Source organism: Papilio machaon, chromosome 24, assembly GCF_912999745.1.
Source record: "Papilio machaon chromosome 24, ilPapMach1.1, whole genome shotgun sequence".
Lineage (NCBI taxonomy): Eukaryota > Metazoa > Arthropoda > Insecta > Lepidoptera > Papilionidae > Papilio > Papilio machaon.
Genome location: NC_060009.1, coordinates 2,188,969 through 2,211,047, shown reverse-complemented (window position 1 = coordinate 2,211,047; position 22,079 = coordinate 2,188,969). Strand labels below are relative to the sequence as shown.

At 34.5% G+C, this 22,079-nt stretch overlaps 3 protein-coding genes across 3 annotated transcripts; all 3 read left to right on the top strand.

Moving 5' to 3' along the window:
* Positions 1-716: 716 nt before the first annotated feature.
* LOC106707322 (facilitated trehalose transporter Tret1) lies at positions 717-10,077 on the top strand (the record flags this gene model as incomplete). Its single annotated transcript, XM_045683889.1, has 8 exons — positions 717-747; positions 1,043-1,198; positions 6,605-6,803; positions 7,291-7,481; positions 8,021-8,279; positions 8,641-8,770; positions 9,042-9,153; positions 9,806-10,077. Coding segments are annotated over 8 exons (1,350 nt in total), but the record flags the coding sequence as incomplete, so codon positions are not given.
* Positions 10,078-11,452: 1,375 nt separating this feature from the next.
* On the top strand, positions 11,453-15,215 carry LOC106707423 (facilitated trehalose transporter Tret1-like). The gene is made up of 7 exons (XM_045684066.1): positions 11,453-11,634; positions 11,768-11,923; positions 12,489-12,687; positions 13,022-13,212; positions 13,631-14,013; positions 14,641-14,752; positions 14,940-15,215. The coding sequence occupies exons 1-7, from the start codon at positions 11,589-11,591 to the stop codon at positions 15,206-15,208; spliced, it is 1,356 nt and encodes a 451-aa protein (XP_045540022.1). The 5' UTR covers positions 11,453-11,588; the 3' UTR covers positions 15,209-15,215.
* A 2,686-nt stretch (positions 15,216-17,901) lies between these two features.
* On the top strand, positions 17,902-19,168 carry LOC123722359 (arabinose-proton symporter-like). Its single transcript, XM_045683888.1, has 3 exons — positions 17,902-18,063; positions 18,366-18,552; positions 18,771-19,168. The coding sequence occupies exons 1-3, from the start codon at positions 17,977-17,979 to the stop codon at positions 19,166-19,168; spliced, it is 672 nt and encodes a 223-aa protein (XP_045539844.1). The 5' UTR covers positions 17,902-17,976.
* Positions 19,169-22,079: the final 2,911 nt, after the last annotated feature.

The window sequence follows — 22,079 nt, the reverse complement described above, 5'->3', positions numbered from 1 at the left end:
TATGCGTCTCGTCCTCGGTCAAATCCAGCCTTCCCTTTTAAGTAATCGGTGGAAAATGAGAGAGGACTAAAATTAGGCCTTCAGCACCGCCCTCATCAGACGAAACGCGGAATTGCGTTCACTTCACGCTTGTCTTCTGTGTGATCGTGGTATTGCACCGGGCGAGCCGGCCCATTCGTGCAGCTAATGTTGTGATTGCTGGCGTGTACCAGTGTTAAATGTGCAACATTAACAGTAATAATAGTTTTTCTTGGATATTTTTTTTGCATATAAAGCTGTAAGGTGTATGTGACCTTATCCTTGTATTAAATGTATTAGTGGTCGCCCATTGGTCGAAACTCAGACAATAATTCAAAGATTTTTCTTCACTTCTGCGCATTAACTCAGTCAAATGGCACGATCGTACGTTCCACAATTTTTCTTAAAAAAGGATACACAAAGAGGGGTACATTTGTTTTGAATCTTTATTTTATTCATATTACGCCGTTCTGCCGGTTTTTACTTTTCGCTTTTATTATTTATTCGTGAAGATTATTTCATAGCTTAGTACATTTTAGTCCGTGACACTAACAACAATGTATTGCATTTGTGGGGCTAATTATAAAATTGGAAACTAATGCACACGGACTTTTAATAATTTTTAAATGAAAAGGCGTGGTTTGATTTTATTTTGATATTAAATTAAGTTTTTTTTTTGTTTCAAAATGGATTCGTATTTAAAAATACAAATCCTAATTGTATCTTGTGGTAAGTGAATATTTACATTATTTAAAACCGCTTTATCAATGTTTAATATAATTTATTTGTGTACAACATTTTTAATATAAAAATACAACCATTTAAATCCATTTAAAGATTATCTTTGCAAATGTATTAAAACTAACCGGATTTTTTTGCATCTTTAACATTCAAATTGAAAAATAATAAGATAAATTGAAAATCTTTTTTTTTTATCAGCAATTGATGTAGAATATTTTTTTTTGTTTGTCAACTTTTCTTATGGTTGTCTGATGAGAATAACACATTTTTTTCTATTTTACAGTAAACATCGGACAATTTATAGATGGGTATAGCGTAGGGTGGTCGGCACCTATCATACCCAAGCTACAAGATCCTGATCAAACACCCTTACCTGAGCTGATTACAGAACAACAAGTGTCTTGGATTGGATCTCTACTTTATGTTGGTGCTATAGTAGGTAAGTGATTAATCTTTCCTTGCTTACTAATATTATAAATGCGAATGTTTAGATGGATGTTTGTTAGAAGTTATCTCCAGAACGGCTCAACGGACCTTGTTGAAATTTGGCACAGATGTTGATCCATAGTCTTTAAGAAAACAGAGACTCCTTATGAAGATTTTTTTTAATTCCGCGGGAACGGACTCGCGGGCGACAGCTAGTAGAGACTAAATAAAACGTGAGATTACGTATTGACAGACAATTCAAAAGAGTTCTAGCAGATTACATTACAAGGGTTGACAATTAAATCAGTTATTCGTTTGATCAGTTTAGTGTAGAGTTCTAATGCTACGCCTCCTATTTTTCATATCTATATACATAAAAGAAAGTCGTGTTAGTTACACTATTTATAACTCAAGATCGGTCGAACTAATTTGGCTGAAAATTGATAGGGAGGTAGCTTAGAACTAGGAGACGGACATAGGAACTTTTTTTTATCTTGTGTGCATTTTTTTTATTCCGCGCGGATGGAGTCGCAGGTAAAAGTTAGTTTTAGATAAAAATAAATAACGAATGTAAAGAAAATATAAATGAAAATAGATAAGAGATTGCATAATTCAAGAGTAAAATTAACATGCAATTGATTAAGTAGCGCGTCGTGGTCAAAATCTAGTTTATACAAAAAAATTACATTTTTTCTTATGTGTCTGTGTGTTCAACAAGATAGCGGTCTTAATATAATTTCATTAAACCTCTTGTTATTAATATTCGCAACCGATATCTCGCTCGCGAAAAAATAAACAACAAATTATTTGCATAACAAGTCTAAATCAATGGAAAAAAACCCAGAAACCTTGACACTGAATACGATCGTTTAATTTTATTACCTTTGCGTGTTCAATAAATAAGTAGATGTGCCCTTGTCCTAAAGATAGAGTAATCTCACTAATATTATAAACTAGCTTTTACCCGCGACTCCGTCCGCGCGGAATAAAAAATAGAGAACGGGGTAAAAATTATCCTATGTGCTTTTCTTGGTTCTAAGCTACCTGCCCACCAATTTTCAGTCAAATCGATTCAGCCGTTCTTGAGTTATAAATAGTGTAACTAACACGACTTTCTTTTATATATATAGATACAAGCTTTTACCCGCGACTCCTTCCGCGCGGAATAAAAAATAGAAAACGGGGTAAAATTTATCCTATGTCCTTTTCCTGGTTCTAAGCTACCTGCCCACCAATTTTCAGTCAAATCGATTCAGCCGTTCTTGAGTTATAAATAGTGTAATTAACACGACTTTATTTTATACATATAGAAATAGAAGATATAGATGCGAATGTTTAGACTTTAGATGGCTGGATGTTTGCTACAATGTATCTCAGGATCGGCTCACCGGATCACGCTGATATTTGACATAGATGTAGACCACAGTCCGAAAGAACACACAGGCTACTTATTAAGGTCTTTTTCTTATTTACGCGCGGACGAAGTCGCGGGTTAAAGCTAGTACTATAATAATCTTACTTTTTTGTTGAGTACTGTTTATGGAATTTAATTGTACAGTATTTAGAACTATTTACCTTGCAATTGATGTACAACGCAATATTATATAAACCATTAGTTGCAATTACCAGAAAATAATTTGGGTAATCTGCTATTAAAAGTATGTATGTATTTCTCGAAAAATTATTAGTAAGTCGAAAAAAGTCGTTCTCTTCCACTGAAGTCTCAAATACTCGGTATCTTTTGTAGAAATTGTGTGATACAGTGAAATGAAATGACTAGCTGTCACACGCGGCTCTGTCCTCGCAGCATTAAAAATCAGCCTAAGTGTTCTTAGAGATTATGTTCTACATCTGTGCACAAATTTCATCAAGATCTGTTAAGCCGTTTCAAAATGCCGTCAAACATCCACCCATCCGTCCAATTAATATTCGGATATAATATTAGTAAGATTTTACAGTATATCATCATCATCTCGCTGGCCTTATCCAACTTACGTGGGGTCCGTACACAAGGTTTTACGAACCTTAAAGTTTTGGCTTAAGTTTTTACAGCCGGGTGCCTGTCTGTCGCCAACCCTAAGATTATACAGCATATATTTAGCTTAAATCATGCGATGTATCTAATATACCTATATAAAATTCTCGTGTCACAGTTTTCGTCACCGTACTCCTCCGAAACGGCTTGACCGATTCTCATGAAATTTTGTGAGCATATTCAGTAGGTCTGAGAATCGGCCAACATCTATTTTTCATTTTTTTTTAACTTCGCGCAGACGGAGTCGCGGGCGACAGCTAGTTTACTATAAAATTATAATACTTGTTTTTTTATTAGAAACAAGTTACTTTTATAACACTTAAATATAAAAGCATGCTAAGTAATAAGAGAGTAAAAATTTAACTGCATACAGTTATTCCTAACCTAGACCAACCATATCATACGAGTAATATAACTAGTTTCACATTAATAATATTAAGATTAATACGTATTTTACAACTGTCGATTGCAAATGCAATCATACTAATATTATAAATGCGAATGTTTAGATGAATGGATGGATGTTTGTTTGAAGGTATCTCCGGAAAGATTCAACGGATCTTGATGAAATTTGGCACAGATGTAGAACATAGTCTGGAAGAACATTTATTATGTTTTTTTTAAATCCGCGCGAACTAAGTCGCGTGCGACAGCTAGTTTTATAATACTACTGACTATAAATCGTCGACCCTCACTTGTTGACATTAAAAAATAATTTATGTATATACCTATGTCTATTTTAGCGTGACTTCCTGTAATCTAATTATAAATGACACACGTTTTTTTACACATATTGACTTGTAATCTGCAGGTCCTGGGTTCGAATCCCACCATGTACCAATGTGCTTCGATTTACATATGAACATTTATCCAACGTAAACAATTTATGACGCCGAGCGCGTCAAAAATATCCGCATTAAGAGCTGTACGCAAAAAGTCCAAACTAGACTGGAGTGGTGAAATTTACTTGCCCAGGTCTACCCGCAACTGTAGCGCCTCTGATGATGATGATGATGATTTATACAACGTTCTTACGGTGAAGGAAAACATCGTGATGCAACCTGCACATATCTGCGAAGAAATTCAAATATATGTGTGAAGTCAACCCGCACTGGGTCAGCGTGGTAGACTATGGCCTAGTCACCCCTAACTTAGGGTAGGCTCCGAGCCTTCAGTGGAGACGTATACTGAGCTAATGATGATGTTTTTTGCACGTGTTTTGAAAGTGGAAATTCACCGATAGAGTTGTCGTTTAAAATTCATAATAGAACCAGTTTTGATATGCAAAAAAGCAAGCGTAATCTCAGAACATTTTTTGCTAATATAAAAAATAATAGTAATGATGATTTAATAAAGGTCACAATGACATTTACAATCTAAAACTATGATGTTAAGATGCTAAATATTGTTTACTAGCTGTCGCCCGCGACTCCGTTTGCGCAGAATTAAAAAAAAATAATTAGAAGCCTATGTGTTATTGCAGACTATGTTCTACATATGTGCCAAATTTCATCAACCAATGCTCTTATGATGAAGATGCAGTTTGCTGTACGAAATTTTATCTGAAACTAGCTTTTACCCGCGACTCCGTCCGCGCGGAATAAAAAATAGAAAACGGGGTAAAAATTATCCTATGTCCGTTTCCTGGTTCTAAGCTATCTGCCCACCAATTTTCAGTCAAATCAATTCAGCCGTTCTTGAGTTATAAATAGTTGTTCGTATCAACGACCATGGCTAGAGCAGAGCCTGCCCATAGTACCGGAAGATTGCACAGCAACGATAAAAATATGTAGAGCATACGTGATATGTAGCAGGAAGTCAAAAATATTGGGGCGCACGTGACACACACACACACCTATGAAGATCGTGTAAATGCTCATGCTTGGTCAGGCATCTAAGAACATATATAAGGCGAAATACACATCAAATAAACCTCTTCCGTTTACCAGCATTAGGTGGTTTTATTTCCCCGTGCTCCGCATTGGGGGTGCACCGTTGATTATTGCCGGTGCACCTCCCGTGCGAGTCGTTCTGCATATCCGCAGTCAGTCCCATACCCGGGGCCGATTTAGGATGTACATAGTGTAACTAACACGACTTTCTTTTATATATATAGATATAAAGATATAGATGTGGGAAATAGTGGGAAGGGAATTAAATTCTTTAGTCAAAGTGACTACAATAACAATACATTTATAATTCGCCAATTTGGAGTTGAAGATAATCGATATTGTAAAAACATTGCCCTCATGTTGATGACCTTACAAGATATGTTTCCTTACTAATATTTGGATTTCCACCCTAATCTTTCAATTCCCTATGTCCCTTTGTTAAAAGAAAAGAAAGGTACGAAAGAATATTAATAGAGGTACTTTATTTCCACGTTTTCCTCTTCAATGTTTTGTTACGTATACAATAGTTTTTTGTTCAAGTATTAAGTGTTGAGTGAGACTTCACTGCTGTTAAAGCTTATTGCTATCTCTAACTTATCAAAGCAAACGAGAGGGATGACAATATATTTATATTCAGATGTTTCTGCAGTAAAAACTCACGATAATGTTAATTGTTTTTATATATTTACCACCTGATGGATGGCGGTGACCTATTTTAATTAACATCAAGTTATATCTTGGGTCGTTCACACTTCGCATTATTTATTCAATAAAATTACAATGAAAAATAATAAATTGAGACAACACACTGACTGTTTAAAGAAACAAAGAAATGAATTAAAAATCTCGTATTATTTTGAGGTTGATAAAAATAGTTTTAGGTAACAAGAGGTATACTCGTACATATCAGAAATATTTGTATCTATTGGAGGTAAAATAAAAGAATATAATTTCAAAGATATTAGCCCAGTTTTCTAAGCATTTACTAATGGTGGAACGGTCTAACCGTTGGTTTCTGAGACTGAAATCTCTGTATAAAACAATCCTTGTTATCATCTTTGACAAAACAGAGATAACACAACGTTTTAAACGGAGATTTTGGTCTCAGAAACCCACAGTTAGACATTGTACATGGTACACTCAGTGTACATCGAATTGTCTTTGTATGAAACACTCGTTTCTTATTTCATCCGAACAATCTTACAAATATTATGAATGCGAATGTTTAGATGGATGGATGGACGGATGGATGTTTGTTTGAAGGTATCTCCGAAACGGTTCAACGGATCTTGATGAAATTTGACACAGATATAGAACATAGTGTGGAAGAACACATAGGCTACTAATTAATTTAATTTAATTTAGTTTTTTTTTAATTCCGCGCGGATGGAGTTGCGGGTTACAGCTAGTTGTAAATAATTCAGAAATTGATGTCGTGATTTCAGTCGTAATCTATTCGTACTTTAATGTTTATTTTCTGCTTTTATTCCAGGACCTTACATACCAAGTTATTTATCGAATATAATTGGAAGGAAGCCATGTTTGTTCCTCGGCGGTCTGTTAAATTTGACCGCCATAGTTCTTATAGTGACCACAAAGAATGTGGCGATGGTCTTCGCTATAAGAATAATAAGTGGCCTCGGTATGGGAATGGTGACTGTCAGCAATCTAGTATATGTTGGTGAAATTGCGTAAGTATTTTCACTGTCTTATTTTGATATATATTTTTTGTTGCTTTAAAGAATTGACAGAAGCTAAATTTTCTTTGCTATGGAAATTTATTCCGTCTGTTATTTTTTTAGTATATAAACAATAACAAAATAAAAGTATACAACAGCAAATTGGTAACGTTTTGTAAACGAATTTTAGGAGATTTTTACGTGTCTGGTCATGATTTTGATTCTTATTTTCCAAAATAGATTTTTTGACTATTTTAGCAAGTACAAAATCAATTCCACATTAATTTTCAACGACCTCTCAAGTCCAACCTGTTATGTATATTCTGGCCTTATAATCTTACACCCACATAAATATTATAAGTACGCTAAAAGCAACTGCGAATTTAGTTCTGGTATACCTCACTGAATGACTCCCGACAGGTTTAAACTAGTTGGTATACTGGACTAAATACACATGAGTTGTGTTCTTTTTAATTAGTTGATTGTCTTTTATTTCCAGGTCAACCAATATCCGTGGTATTCTTTTAACATCTACATCTATAGTTGGCATATTTGGTACTTTAGCTGCGTATTCCATCGGCCCTTTTGTTTCTTATGCGGCTACTGGTTACATAGCTTTAATTATCAATATAATTCACGTTATTGGAATACTGTTTATACCGGAGTCGCCAGTTTATTATGCGATTAAAGGTAAGATGCTATTGTTTACGTATGTACTTTGAAATTGTATTTTTTGTCGTGTTCTAGAGTGTCGTAAACATAGATCTTTGTTATTTATGTCTTTGAAACGAAACTTAAATGTCTTTTATTTTAGCCGACTTCAAAAACAAGGAGATTATCAATTCGACTGTATTTTTTTCTATGTGTGTATGAAACTCCGCCCCTGGTGGTCCGATTTTGATAAAAATTATTTTAATCGAAAGGAAGTGCTTGCAGATGTGTCCCATTTTTTAAAAAATAACTAGAAGACTAGTAGATTTTGAATTTAGCTTCAAAATGTGTTGCGAAAATTAGGGGCATTTTGCTATCAGCGCTTAGGTAGGCTAAACTATAGGACCTACATTAAAATTATGTAAGGAAGAATTGTAGCTCTTTAAATGTACTAAATAAAAGTCCGCGAAAGCATATATGTATCTTTTATAGTTTTCTCACAATAATCATTTTGTAACTAAAATGTTTCATGCAATACATCTTGTATGATTCTGCTATCTTTATTTACCTTACTTCAGGCAAAGAAATTGAGGCAAAAGAAACTCTACGATATCTTGGTCGTGTTGACGATTTGGACAACGTATTCGAGTCGGTGCGGGGTACAAACCCTGATGAAGGGCATAGTTGGAAGGCTTGGATAAAGATCTTCACAGTCAAGGCGAATAGATGGTCCCTCTTTATTACGCTGAGTCTTTGTACATTACAGCAATTAAGCGGTGTAGCTGCGGTTTTATTCTTCGCTACAACCATCTTTCAGATCGCTGGATCGTCAATAAGGTTGGTGATTTAGTAGTTACAGACTTTAAGCAATGTCGATATATCTCTCAACTAAGTTTATGCGAACGCTATTTTTTTCTTGGCGCCTGTTCAAATTGTCATAGCAAATTCTGAAATAAACAGAAAATAATTGTGAAAACAATTTATTGCTTGTAAGGGTGCGAAAGTTATTTGAAAATAAAAATAAAAAAAACGAACTAGATCTATTTTTTACTGACGTAAACATTTTACAATATACACAGTAATGTGTAGCTTTGTTACAGTGTTTTTTTTTTTTTCATAAAATTATTATGACAGTTTACAAGTTAATTTGTAAAACGATTTTTAATTAAGTATATATTTAGTTATATATTTTTTATAGGCCAGATATAGCAACGATTATAATTGGCGCAACAAGACTAGTGGCCAGTCTGATAACACCGACTGTTGTGGAGAGAGCTGGTCGCAGGATACTGCTACTTGTGTCCACAGCATTTTGTGCGATGAGTCTTGTAAGTATAAAATATTAAAACGTACACAAAAGAAATCGCATCTAGGTCTATTATTGTTAACATAAACGATAAAACTGCCATCTAATGTTAAGTGGACGTCATTTCTTCACATTGAATACTTAAAAAACTCCGTAAACTCTCTTCCTAAGCAACGACCGTTAACTAACGATTTATTATTATTCTCTGGAGACTGATTATTCGGAGAAATTCTTTTAAGTCGCTTTTATGGGCGTAAATTTATAGATTTAATCATAAGTAAATTGTTTTTCAGTCGATTCTTGGCACATTCTTCTATCTATCGCGAGTGAAGAGTCCAGTTATTGTTGACATCGGATGGCTGCCACTCATGGCGCTAATTATGTATTTCTTTTCATATGAAATTGGTAAGATTTAAAAATATGTCTCGTCTAATTCTACAGAATCGAGAAATTATAATTACACACGTCACTGACTGACAATGTTGTTTACTGGCTATGAACATTTTTAGTGTCTAAATTAATGATACATGTTTGTTTTTAATAAGTCTGTGATTACAGCTTTATAAAGTTAAAGTTGTTTAGATAGGTTTGATATAATTTCTCATTTTTATTTAATTGAACTATATAGTACTCGGCATTTTAGTTTAATTATGGTAGATGCCAGCAACAACAACCTCAGTTGCACGAATTGACCGGCTCGCCCGGTGCAATACCACGACCACACAGAAGACAGGCGTGGAAGCAATTCCGCATTTAATCTGATGAATGTGCGTGCTGGAGGCCTAATTTCAGTCCCCTTGTCTTCCCATTCTTTTCTTATAAGGAAAGGATGGGAAGGGGAAGTGGATTTGACGGAGGGGGGACACATATGACGGGGAAATATCCCCTTATGTGTGTCTCCTCCTCCGTCGGTCAAAGGTAACGCAATTGCAATTGCGGACGTCTATGGACAGCGGTCGCTGCGATATTTTAGCGAATTCAGATGGCCGCTTTATCGTTTGCGACCGTATGATTTAAAAACGTCGTGTTGAATTCTAATTACTATTTTTTTTTATAGGTTTCGGCACCATGCCGAGTGCGTTAGTAGGAGAGATGTTCAGAGGCAATGCGCGTAGTACAGGATCCGCAATTGCTATGACAACGGCGTGGCTGATCGGTTTCGGCGTGGCAACCGGCTTCGGGACCCTGGTACGTGACCTCGGTGGTGACGTCACGTTTGGGATGTTCTCTTTCTCCTGCATAGTAGCTTTTTGCTTTACTTTAAAGTTTGTACCCGAAACTAAAGGAAAAACTTTAAATGAAATTCAAGAAATACTCGGTAGACAATGACTGATATAATAGTATATTTCTGCTTATTATGTATATAAAATATAAGTTAATGTATTTCATTACTTTGTAGTACAAAATTTATAGTTAATAATAAAAAAAATATCAGGAAATGATTTTATTATTTCTATCCCTTCCACAATGTATGTACGACTCGATATCTCTAATATTTTGCTCAAGGTCAGCGGCGCAGTGCCTTGGCCCCACATACCGCTAGGTCCCAACACCTAAATTGTATTTTACACAAAAACCCGCACAAAGTTAAAAGCCTTCAAGATATCTGAAAATTGTATTACTATAGATTGCAAACACTTACTACAGCCGTACTGAGAGTCGCTGTATAGTCACTAAGGGTGCTAGTCAATGTAGATTTTATGTGCAAAAGCTAATATAAAATATTACTAAAGTTGAACCGGCAAGAAACCAGAATAAGTGAGTCATTGTCCGGGCACTTGATGGCGTCCATGAGCAAGAAACTCTGGTAAGACGGAAACCTCTATAAGTAAGAAAAATATCGCCCCTCTCTCGCTTATCCAGGTTCGAATGTTTGGATATATATCATTTTTAATGTAAGTTTGCACTGCTGAAACATTCACATCTATCTATATCTATATATATAAAAGAAAGTCGTGTTAGTTACACTATTTATAACTCAAGAACGGCTGAATCGAATTGACTGAAAATTGGTGGGCGGGTAGCTTAGAACCAGGAAAAGGACATAGGATAATTTTTACCCCGTTTTCTATTTCTTATTCCGCGCGGACGGAGTCGCGGGTAAAAGCTAGTTATATATAAAAGAAGGTCGTGTTAGTTACACTATTTATAACTCAAGCTCGGTCGAACTGATTTAGCTGAAAATTGATGGGGGGGTAGCTTAAAACTAGTAGACGGACATAGGAACGTTTTTATTTTTTGTGCATTTTTTTTATTCCGCGCGGACGGAGTCGCGGGTAAAAGCTAGTAAAAGATAACGTCACAGACTTGTCTTAAATTTTTCATTATTACGTGCAATTCCATTATCTTGACACTTTTGTTTCTACATATATGGTTGTCTCTTTTTTCAAAGAGTATGAGCGAGTTATCAATATGTTTTTATGCTAGTGTTTCGGCAGTCGAAACCCTCAGTAATGCATACAATTTGAACACACGGATTACTTGCAGTGTGTAACATTTCCGCGATATTTGAGATAGGACTCCGTTATCTCGCAGATAGCGCCTGTATAAGAAATAATCAAATATGATAAAAATATATATTTTAATTACTACTTTTTGCAATAGTAACATTAACGAGATGGTTTGCATTGTTTTTTTGAAGTAAATTTAATTAAAACAGGCTATTGTGAATTTTAATTATAACATCAGAAAGTCGATTTTTCATTACGAATTCTTTTTAGAAATAAAATATTTTTTAAGGACGATCGTGAAAGATAATATTGTGCATGCGAATAATGTAAAACATTCATAAAAAATGGTAGCTTCCGTTTAGACTTTACTTGATAAATATTGTGAGCAAAATGTTGGAATATCACGTCAAACAGCAAGTATGGATAACAATAAGATGTAAGTATTCAAAATCTGTTTTTGAATAGCTCTTTTCTTTTCATAGATGCGTCAATTCAAATAAATGGAGGTTAATTCATTCGTTGTAAAAACGTACAAAACTTTCGACTTTATTATTTATTATTACTTTCAGTATACATAGGACAGATGTTAGTAGGATATGGTCTAGGTTGGACTGCACCAATTATTCCAAAGTTTGATGATCCCAAAACATCACCGTTGCCAAATGAACTCACAGAAACGGAAACATCTCTTATCGGTTCTATCCTATATGTGGGTACTATACTGGGTAAGTTGCTATTGACTGGATATATTGTAATTGAAAAGACTTTGAAATAAATAAGATATAGAGCGGACATTTGGAACATATTCTTACAAACACTTCAATCGTTAGTAGAACAAAAGTTATTAGCATATATAGAAATGCCATTTCAAATGTGGACGTATTCAACTAGACAAGTTACCTAGTGGTAACAAGGCGTAATCAGTTTAGGGTTGTCCCGACTTATTTTCATATCATAAGGCGGCAAATAAGTAAGCCGCTGCCTGAATATTTTCCCTTCCTTTTTATTCTCTCCTCCGTCAAATCCACTTCCCCTTTCCCTCCTTACCTTATAAGAAAAGGGTGGAGGGAAAAATAGTATTAGACTCATCAGACGAAACGCGGAATTGCTTTCACTGCACGCTTGTCTTCTGTGTGGTCGTGGTATTTCACCTGGCGAGCCGGCCAATTTGTACAACAGATATTGTTGCTCGCGTCTATCACTGTTAAAATTTCAATGCCTCTAGGCAAATGTTTCGAATGTCCACTCTGCTAATGATTTGAATATCTGTGTTAATAGATCTTTTTTTAGGGCCTTATCTAACGGGGTATTTATGCAACGCAATCGGTCGCAAGCCTTGCTTTATACTAGCAGGGCTGATCTCTCTTTTATCTTTCCTACTTCTGGCAACCGCTAATAACCTCGCTATGATATATGTTGGCAGAGTATTCTGTGGACTTGGTACTGGAATTATATTTATTGTAAATCTTGTTTACATCGGGGAAATAGCGTAAGTATTAATATAATAACGTTACAATCATACATTGTTCATCTGACGATGGAATAAATGTTAGAAAGAAATGAAATACTATCACGTTTGTATACATTTTGTTACATGAGTGAGAAGAAACATAATAAATGCAAGTAGAGTCAAAGAGACCGACAGTTCAATGTAGATTAATGGTTAAGAATGTATGTGTGTTAATATTTGATGCACATCTTATGTATAATAAAAAAAATGGTTATTTATCTTCTCCGTTCTCTGAAACCAAAATTATTTGATAGTATAATAGTTTCTAAAGAACTGATTGAAACGTTATATTAATTTAAATAACACATTTCAGGTCGACCAATATTCGAGGTATATTGTTAACTAGCAATGCAATTTTCTCAACGTTCGGCACACTAATCGTGTATGCAGTAGGACCATATGTTTCATATGCGTGGGTATCTTACATTGCAGCGGCCATTACAGCTGTGTATTTACTTGGTGTTATATTTATACCAGAATCACCAACGTATTTGATTTTAAAAGGTAATCTTCTGTTGTAAGTACATTTTGAAAGTTGAACAAGATTGTGATTGTAATTTTTGAATTGTTTAAATTCTATAACCGTGAAAATGGAATGGTACTACACATACTAGTATAGGAACAAAAAAAAAATTAGTAATCTCTCTTATTTGCTTGAGGAAAAAAGATCGTTATATTTTTTATACAGATGTTAGGTGAAAGGAGGGCAAGGCAAAGACAAGACATTTGCTTTTGCCATCATAAATAGTAAAAAAAAACCCGATGTTAAGTGGCGCTGGAAACGTTAATCACATAAGATTTATCTAGAATTTTTCGTCAAATGTAAAAAGTTACAACTTATATAAAATTTAAAAAAAATTGGGGATGGAAGAACATAGTGTGAAAGTAAATTTTGCAAAAAGTAAAATTGTACATGTTTTAGACAGGAAAGATGATGCCGGGATTGTAATGGAAAAGTTGGGGAGATCTAAAGAATACCATGTTTACCGAGAAATGAAGATAATTGTTGAAAAGCAGAGCGTTTTGGAGGATTGGAAGCAGCTAGTAACGGTCAAGAGTAACAGAAAAGCTTTATTTATTACATTGACATTGGGTATTTTGCAACAAGGAAGCGGTATCATAGCAGTTACTTTCTTCGCCACTACAATCTTTCAATTGGCTGGTTCTTCCATTGAACCGAACATAGCTACAATAATTATTGGTGTAACACAAATATTTTCTAGTACATTAACACCTTTCTTCGTCGAAAGGACTGGAAGGAGAATTTTGTTGATTTACTCGACCGCAGTATGCACTTTAAGTTTGGTAAGTTGGCTCGATATTTCAACAGGTATTTAATGGCTTAGTTATTATAGTTAATTTTAATCTTACTAATATTATAAATGCGAATGTTTAGATGGATGGATGTTTGTTTGAAGGTATTTCCGGAACGGCTCAAGGCATCTTGATAAAATTTGGCACAGATGTAGAACATAATCTGGAAGAACACATAGGCTATTTATGTGTTTTTAATTCTTCGTGGATGAAGACACGAGCAAAAGCTAGTAATTTTATAAATGTGAATGTTTGTATGGATGTTAGAAAGTATATCCAAAACAGCTGCATGTATCTCGCTGAAATTTGGCATGGATGTAGAATATAGTCTGGATGAACACTTAGGCTACAAATTAAGTTTTTTTTTTAACCGGACGAGGTCGCGGGCGACAGCTAGTGTTGATATAGCATTAGAATTTTGAAGAAGTGTGGACTGTGGTGAACTTGACATAAGCTAGAATATAGTTATAAGAGATGGTAAATTTTTAAATCAATAAGAGACGACTTCGTTGCGCCTTATTTCTTTCATCATTTCATGGTGTTTGTCTTTTATTTTTGGATACTAAAGAATCATGATTAATAGTAACTAATACATGTTTATTGCTTTTTCTTCAACAGGCGACTCTGGGTGTATATTTTTATTTGGACTATATAAATCATCCATCAGTTACCAAAATGCAATGGTTACCGTTAGTCACGTTAATTATATTCTTCCTTTCTTATGATTTTGGTAAGTATAAAAATAAATTGTAAAGCCCAATTGAACTAGTTTGTATTATTTTTATTTCTTCTAAATTAAACTTTTGTAACTTAATCGGCTTGACTAATTTTGAAGAGTTTTTTTAGATTTTTATGCTTTCTCTTTGTATAATTTCATTTTTTACTAGTTTAATAAGGTATTGTATACTTTATTGCAGGTTTTGGAATAATTCCGGGAACATTGATTGGTGAAATGTTCCAATCGAACGTGAGGAGTACCGGATCAACTGTTAGTGTCACCATCGCTTGGCTTTTCGGCTTCGGCGTGGCGACCGTCTTCGGTTATATGATATCTGACCTCGGCAGTCATGTCACATTTTGGATATTCTCAAGCATGTGCGCACTGGCTTGTCTGTTCGGAATATTCGTCGTGCCCGAAACAAAGGGAAAGACGTTGATTGAAATCCAAGAAATGTTAAATAAATGAGTTTCTGTCTTTAAAGCGCGTTTTCTATCTCTTCCTTTACTCCTCTTCCTTAAAATAAATTTGGTTACGTGTACAGTCGCATTCACAATCGTGCAGCTTAAAATTGATAAACGTCGGTTATTATTGTAACAATAGCATATTCGAGACTTTACAATAGATTAAGATTTAGAACAAATTATTGATAGCAATTTATTGCATGACTTCAACGATTGCGCCTTGATTGTTCTGATGTAAAAAGGAGTAAGTTCTAGTTAGTTGGGAGTTGCAATTTTATCTGTAACTGGTATACCAAGATAATTGATGATAATTGGTGATTGTACCTTTAATGTCTACGAACAATTTTAAAAGATTTTATTCGTCATTGAAGGCCTTTTCTCAAATATCTCGTTTAGATACAATCGTAATAAAAGAATCGTGTGAATATGTTTTGATATGAACATCAAAATCCAGTTTGGTGTACGTATGACAAAGTCTAAGGTCATGTGAGCGCGCGCTCGAGCGAGTAAAACTCACCGTTGCGGTATGAATTAAAGATGACACAGTATTTATCCCACAACTCCACTGCCCTCAAAATTGTATTACTTATAACTTTATAGTCATCCCTTACGTTCAGTTTGAAAAAAATGAAGACTGCACTAAATTAAATTTATATTTACATCTGCAGTGGAAACCTACAGTTTTAAAGTTTGCCGCGCGAATCATATGCACACATGCTTAAGGTTACAGCGCACTCGTAAACTTGCGATCGCCGTGGCGTACACTCGCTGTCGCCTCGCCGTCACCTCGACATCGCCGATTGTTCTGGATAAATATATAAAGTTAGCAAAACGATACGTCATTCTCGCTTGCATGGGCTGAAAGCTAGTGGATGCCTCGCGGACTACAAGCCTTAATCGGTGATCAATGCCGACACAGGATTGCGCTTTGAGGCATTTGGATGGGTAAGACCTACGTTCATAACTGAACGAACTTAGACTGAAGATGTTGATGATAATGATACCGCTCATTTGACGACGCTGAGTCGACGGAGAGTGTCATCGCGCTGCGGCGATTTTGAGTTGGGGCAGTGCTCCTTTGGCGAGGAATTTGTGAGTGCGTTATAACCTTTATGTTTGCGCTTTAGTTAAACAATGTGATTTAATTATCAATTGTAATTTTATTCTGTCTATATATGTTGGACAGCACAGTTTTTTCGCTTGAAGCCAGCACAATCGCTTGAATTATAATTGTGGTAACTTATAACATCAATTTAATTTTGGTGTTTCGTGTCTATCAAAATGTTTGATTTTATAAAATCTCCTATTTTAAGACAATATTCTGTAGTCATTCTTGGTAAGTTTTACATAATACAAAAACAACTAAACATAATCAAAAGTCAAAAAATTACAAACATATAATGTCAGTTAGTTTCACTAAATCTGTTTTTTTAAGACTCAATTTCTTTAGTATTCTATGAACGTTATATCTAAGTTTCATCACAATCTACCGAGTGGTTTTGAACTAACAGAAACTATTTCATTTATTAATAGATCGTTTCAAACATCAAGTGCGTTTGTTATGTTCTAATATTTTGATGGTACTTAAGTAATACCTAACAAGTTTAAAGAAATTACTACGAAGTCACTACAGCGATTTGTCCTTGAGAACAATACAAATTACTAAATAATGTTATATCAATACACGAGACATAACGAAGCAAAATTTTTTACACGCCGAGACGCGACTTTCTTTTGAATATTCAGTGACCGATAGCTTATACACAAAATATTTGAACAAAAGTGCTCGTAATGTCTCTCTGTAACTATTGTTATGTTCGAAGATCTTTGTTTAAAAGCTTAAGTGGCCTCACAAAGTAATGGTGTGACTTGGTCAAACAAAATATAAGTGCATTTTTTTTAAATCATTTGCAGTAAATGTAAGTATTTTCACGACCGGTATGAACTTAGTTTGGTCATCGCCAATGCTGGTGAAGTTAAGCAATGAAACACAAACAAGTTTGTCGCATGCTATCAACGAAGAGGAAGGTTCGTGGATAGTTTCCGTCGAATTCATATTCGCTTTTATTTGTAAGTAAATATTTTACTATTAAATCTTACATGAATCTCAGTTCATAACAATTTCACCTTACATCGTCATTACCGTGCCCTTTTATCTACGGAGGGTCGGCACAGCATGTTCTATTCTTCCATGCATTTCTATCAACTATAATATTTGAATTTACTTCCTAGTTACGTATATTCTCTTTCACACAATCAAGCCATACTTTCTTCAGTCTTCCTCTAACTTTGAGTTAATCTCATTAGTTCATCAGTTCAATCTCATTACTTTTTTGTTTATGTGATCTTCATGTGTATTCATATCACGCTAATATTTTGCTTTGACTATTTACTTAGCAACAATTTGAAATAGAGTACTAAAGAAAGTAACGAAATATCTGTGAGCTCAAATAAAAAGATTAATTTTAAGATCCAATTCAGAGTAAGCATGTGTGATTTGTTCTTCAAATATTAACAAAGATAAACCTAAGATTACATACATTACTAGCGCGTCTCAATGTTGCATGATAATATAGTATAAACATAGAATAAAGGCAACTTAAAAAAGAAGAAAAAGGCTAATACTAAGCAAGTAAACAAAGTCTTCCTAATTCTAAGGTGATCTTTTTATATTCTAGTTAATGCCCTAGTGGAAGAAAATACTGCGTAGTATTAGGATGTATACCAAAAATTATTGGTGTGGCAATTTATATATTTGCCACCGAAGTATGGATGCTGATAGTGGCTAGATTACTATTTGGTTTATCTGACTCATTTATACTAACGAGTGTGTCAGTTTATACATCTGAAATTGCAACTGTAAGTATATCAACTATTCTATTTTTTGAATTTAATTTTATAACGATATCTTTTCTGGTATGATTAGTGTGTGGTCTACTGTTTTCTTAGCTTCTACATGAGATTTTTTCTTTTAAAGTCATAAGTAGGACGTCCCGCATAACTAATTCCTTTGACCCGTGTTTCAAATTCCTTACCCATGTAGTCGCTGCTTCGACCGATGTAATTTAGCCTTCGTTTAATTTAGATCCTCGTTGCCTCTTTACAAAAATGACAACTTGAAATTATTTTAAGTGCTGAAGTCAATTGTTTTTTTTTTTCAGAAAAACACCCGTGGAGCATCTTGTACGTTAGTTCAAATATTTTCCAGTCTTGGTATTGTCTTGACTTTGTCGGCTGGTCCGTTTTTATCATACAAGGTTTTTAATATGATGTTCGCAGTTATAATTGTAGTAACAGGAATTCCTATTTTATTGTTACCAGAAAGTCCTTATTTTTTGTACAATAAAGGTGAGTTTACAATTTTGATCAGATTCTTATTTCAAACCTTTTTAGTTCAGTTAGCCGGAAAATTTGAGACAAAATATTCGTAACGTTCTCGACAAAATTTGTATTCGAATTTCCACTCTGCGGGCGTAAAGTAACTGTTCTGAAGTTTATCTAAGTGTCTAAAGTTAACATCCATACATTCATGGTTATGTCATCATGGTTTAATATGTGGTTTTTAGGACAAGAAAAAGATGCAATAAATGTTCTGAAATTCCTCCATGGATCAGAGCAACTGGCTATGCAAGAAATCGAAGAGTATACACTATCATCGAAGCAGGAGAAAGTTAACAAAATCCTTATACTTAAGAATCCGACAGTTCGTAAAAGCTTAGTAATCTCGGTGATATTTTCAATCGGTTGTCAAATGGTCGGTTACAATGCTGTGTCGTATTATTTACAAACAATATTAATATCTACACATACGTCCATAATGCCAGAAATAGCATCAGTTATTATAGGTGTTATCCAGTTTGTTTCAAGTTTCCTGACAATGTTCACGACGGATAGATTTGGTAGAAAGATCATATTGATAACTTCTCTCATTGGAATGACCATTGGATTGGTAAGGGCTTGGTAATATACTTATTAATTTACGTGAAACATTAAATACAAAAATAACGCCTGTAACCCAGAGGGATAAGCAGATATCACGGACCCGCATTTGGCGTGGCCAAACGAACCCCCGCAATGCTCTTTTCGCCATTTCGGGGGACGGATCGTGACGGGTAGCAAGCCGAATAGCCGTTTTTTTTTCCGGCGAATTCACACATATCTTTAAAATTATTTCTTGATGATATGTGAGGGTTGCACCACGGTGTTTTCTTTCACCGTAAGAACGTCGGATAAATGTACATATGTAAATCGAAAAACACATTGGTACATGGCCGGATTCGAACCCAGGACTTGCAGATTACAAGTCAAGTGTTTAACCCCTGCGCCAACGACGCCCCTAAAAATAATTTCACTACTCAATTAGATCGAAAGAAATCAACACGTAAACCTACTTTATACAGCCCGAAAAATGTCTTCTATAACCTAGATATCTCTGATGTGAAAATGGGATCTAAAATAAGTAACAGTTAATGGAAAATCAGTCAATCCCTTTACGCTACAGAAAATAATAATGAAACGGACATACATACCTAAAGCTTACGCTACTAGTCCGGCAATAACCCTCTTCTGCAAATAGACCACCGAATGTTTTTGTTTTCATTTTGAGTTTTTGTTTGAATTTTCAGATTGGCCTAGGAACATTTTTCAAATTGAAACCACCTGATAGCGAACCGTTGTATGGTTTCTTAAACAGTCTTCCATTAATTTCGCTAGTAATAGTCGTTTATTGCTATAATGCAGGTAAGATTTTTTAAACTCTATTAGAACTATGGAACACCATTACAATGTAATGATTTTATTGATATTGGTTATTTACTTTCCTTTTAATTAAATTTATTATCAATTTTCATTACCATTTCGAATTTTATTCTATGTAGCTTTATCATTGAAAATCTATTTCCTTTAATATGGGGCTTAAATGTTCCTCAGACATAATGTTTTGCAATCATAATAAGTGTCGTTTCGTCATTAGCTCATATATGTATGTCCCCATCGAGGAATTCGGAGCCTACCCAATGTTAGAATGACTAAGCCAAAGTCAACCACACCGGCCTAGTGCCGGTTGGTTGACTTCACACATATCTTTGAATTTCTTCACAGATCTGTGCAGGTTGCATCACAATGTTTTCTTTCATTGTAAGAACGTCGGATAAACGTACAAATATAATTTGAAAAACATATTGGTATATAGTGCGTATAGATTTCGGTCCGATAAAGTAAAGCGCTCATCCACTGTGCCGTCCTACCTAACTTCTGTGGCGTTTATTATTGTTGAAGAAACACAAAGTCATAATGTGTTTCTATAATTTCAGGTATTGGATCCTTGGTATGGGTAACAGTGACAGAACTATTCGACGGTCCAGCTAGAGCGTTCGGTGTGGCTGTAAACTTAGGAGTTAATACAACATTAATATTTCTGACAACTAAATACTTTCCAATGTTAATATCTAAAGTTGGTCCTGCCATCACATACTGGTCTTTTGCAGTGGTATCAATATTAATGTGTTTATTTATTATCTTCTTTTTACCCGAAACTAAAGGTAAATCATTTGGGGAGATACAGGATGATATTGCCAAGAAGAAGATCAAAGAAGGAATAGAACTGCTTAATAATGTAGAGAATAAGCTGTCGTTCAAAATCTGTTTTTAATGTTAATCTTTAGTTTTTATTATCATACATTGAAGCTAGATGGCTCTGTAATATACGAATAAACACACTATCAAAGTGTTGATTGAAAAATCTGTCTTATTTTAATTTATTTAATTACACTATTTGTTCTGTCATCAGAGTTCTAGTAGCGTGCTCTTGTCTAAAACCAATCTATACCTATACGAAGAATAAACTTTTAAAGTAGCTATTTAAAACAATTCACCAAACTTTCAAGCACCAACAAAAGCGAAAACAGTCATCAAATATAAGAAAAAGAATACTCTAAACAGTTTCCCGCCAAATAGCAAGCGTTAAGTGCAAAGTTCACATAATGCCTGTATAAAGAGCAGGCCCATTATCGTTTCGAATAAAAACCGAGTCGGCAACGAGCTTTCTTATCACGACTGTATCACATATAGGGTCGTTAGCTGCTATAAAACCTCCCTGATTAACTCCACGCTTTATTTTAGATGGTAAGAAATAGCTTTAGTAGCTGTCATTATGTTTTATTACATAGGTGAAATAAAATTGTATTGGAGAGAAGAAAACCGAAAACACGATATAAAAATACAAGTTTATTATCGATTTATTGAAGTCTAGAAGTACTATGCGGCACTAGTACAAATTTAGATTTTAGCTTTAGCTTTCGCCCCCGGCTCCGCCCGTGTGGATATAAAAAAAACTAAATCAGTAGTCTATGGATTATTCCAGGCTATAGCCAGATTACAATCTATCTCTGTTCCGAATTTCATCCAGATTCGTTCAACCGTACTGAATCTATGATTTATAAATTATATTAGCAACGTGCTCCGACTCCCCATGGGTTTTACTAAGCCAATTACCGAGATAACAAGAATCTTACCTTTGAAGTTTATTTAAATTACTATTACTATATTATATACTTCTTATTATTTATACTTATTATTTGTACTTTACTTTTATTACTTATTATTTATACTTATTATATACTTATTATTTTGAGAGCATTGCCTAACGAAGTTAATATTACAGTTCTACTACTTGCTGTGGACTACTGTAAAAACAAATACAAGCTGCTTAGTTAGTTGGCTAGTTAAAAAGAAAACTTTCTAGGAATTATTTGTTGAAATAACTATGCACATATATTTCTTCGTAACTATACGAAAGTTGGAATCACAATTCAGAGCAGTTGGTATTGCAAAACTTTTTCCTGTATTGGACGTAGACACTGACTATTAAGAGACGG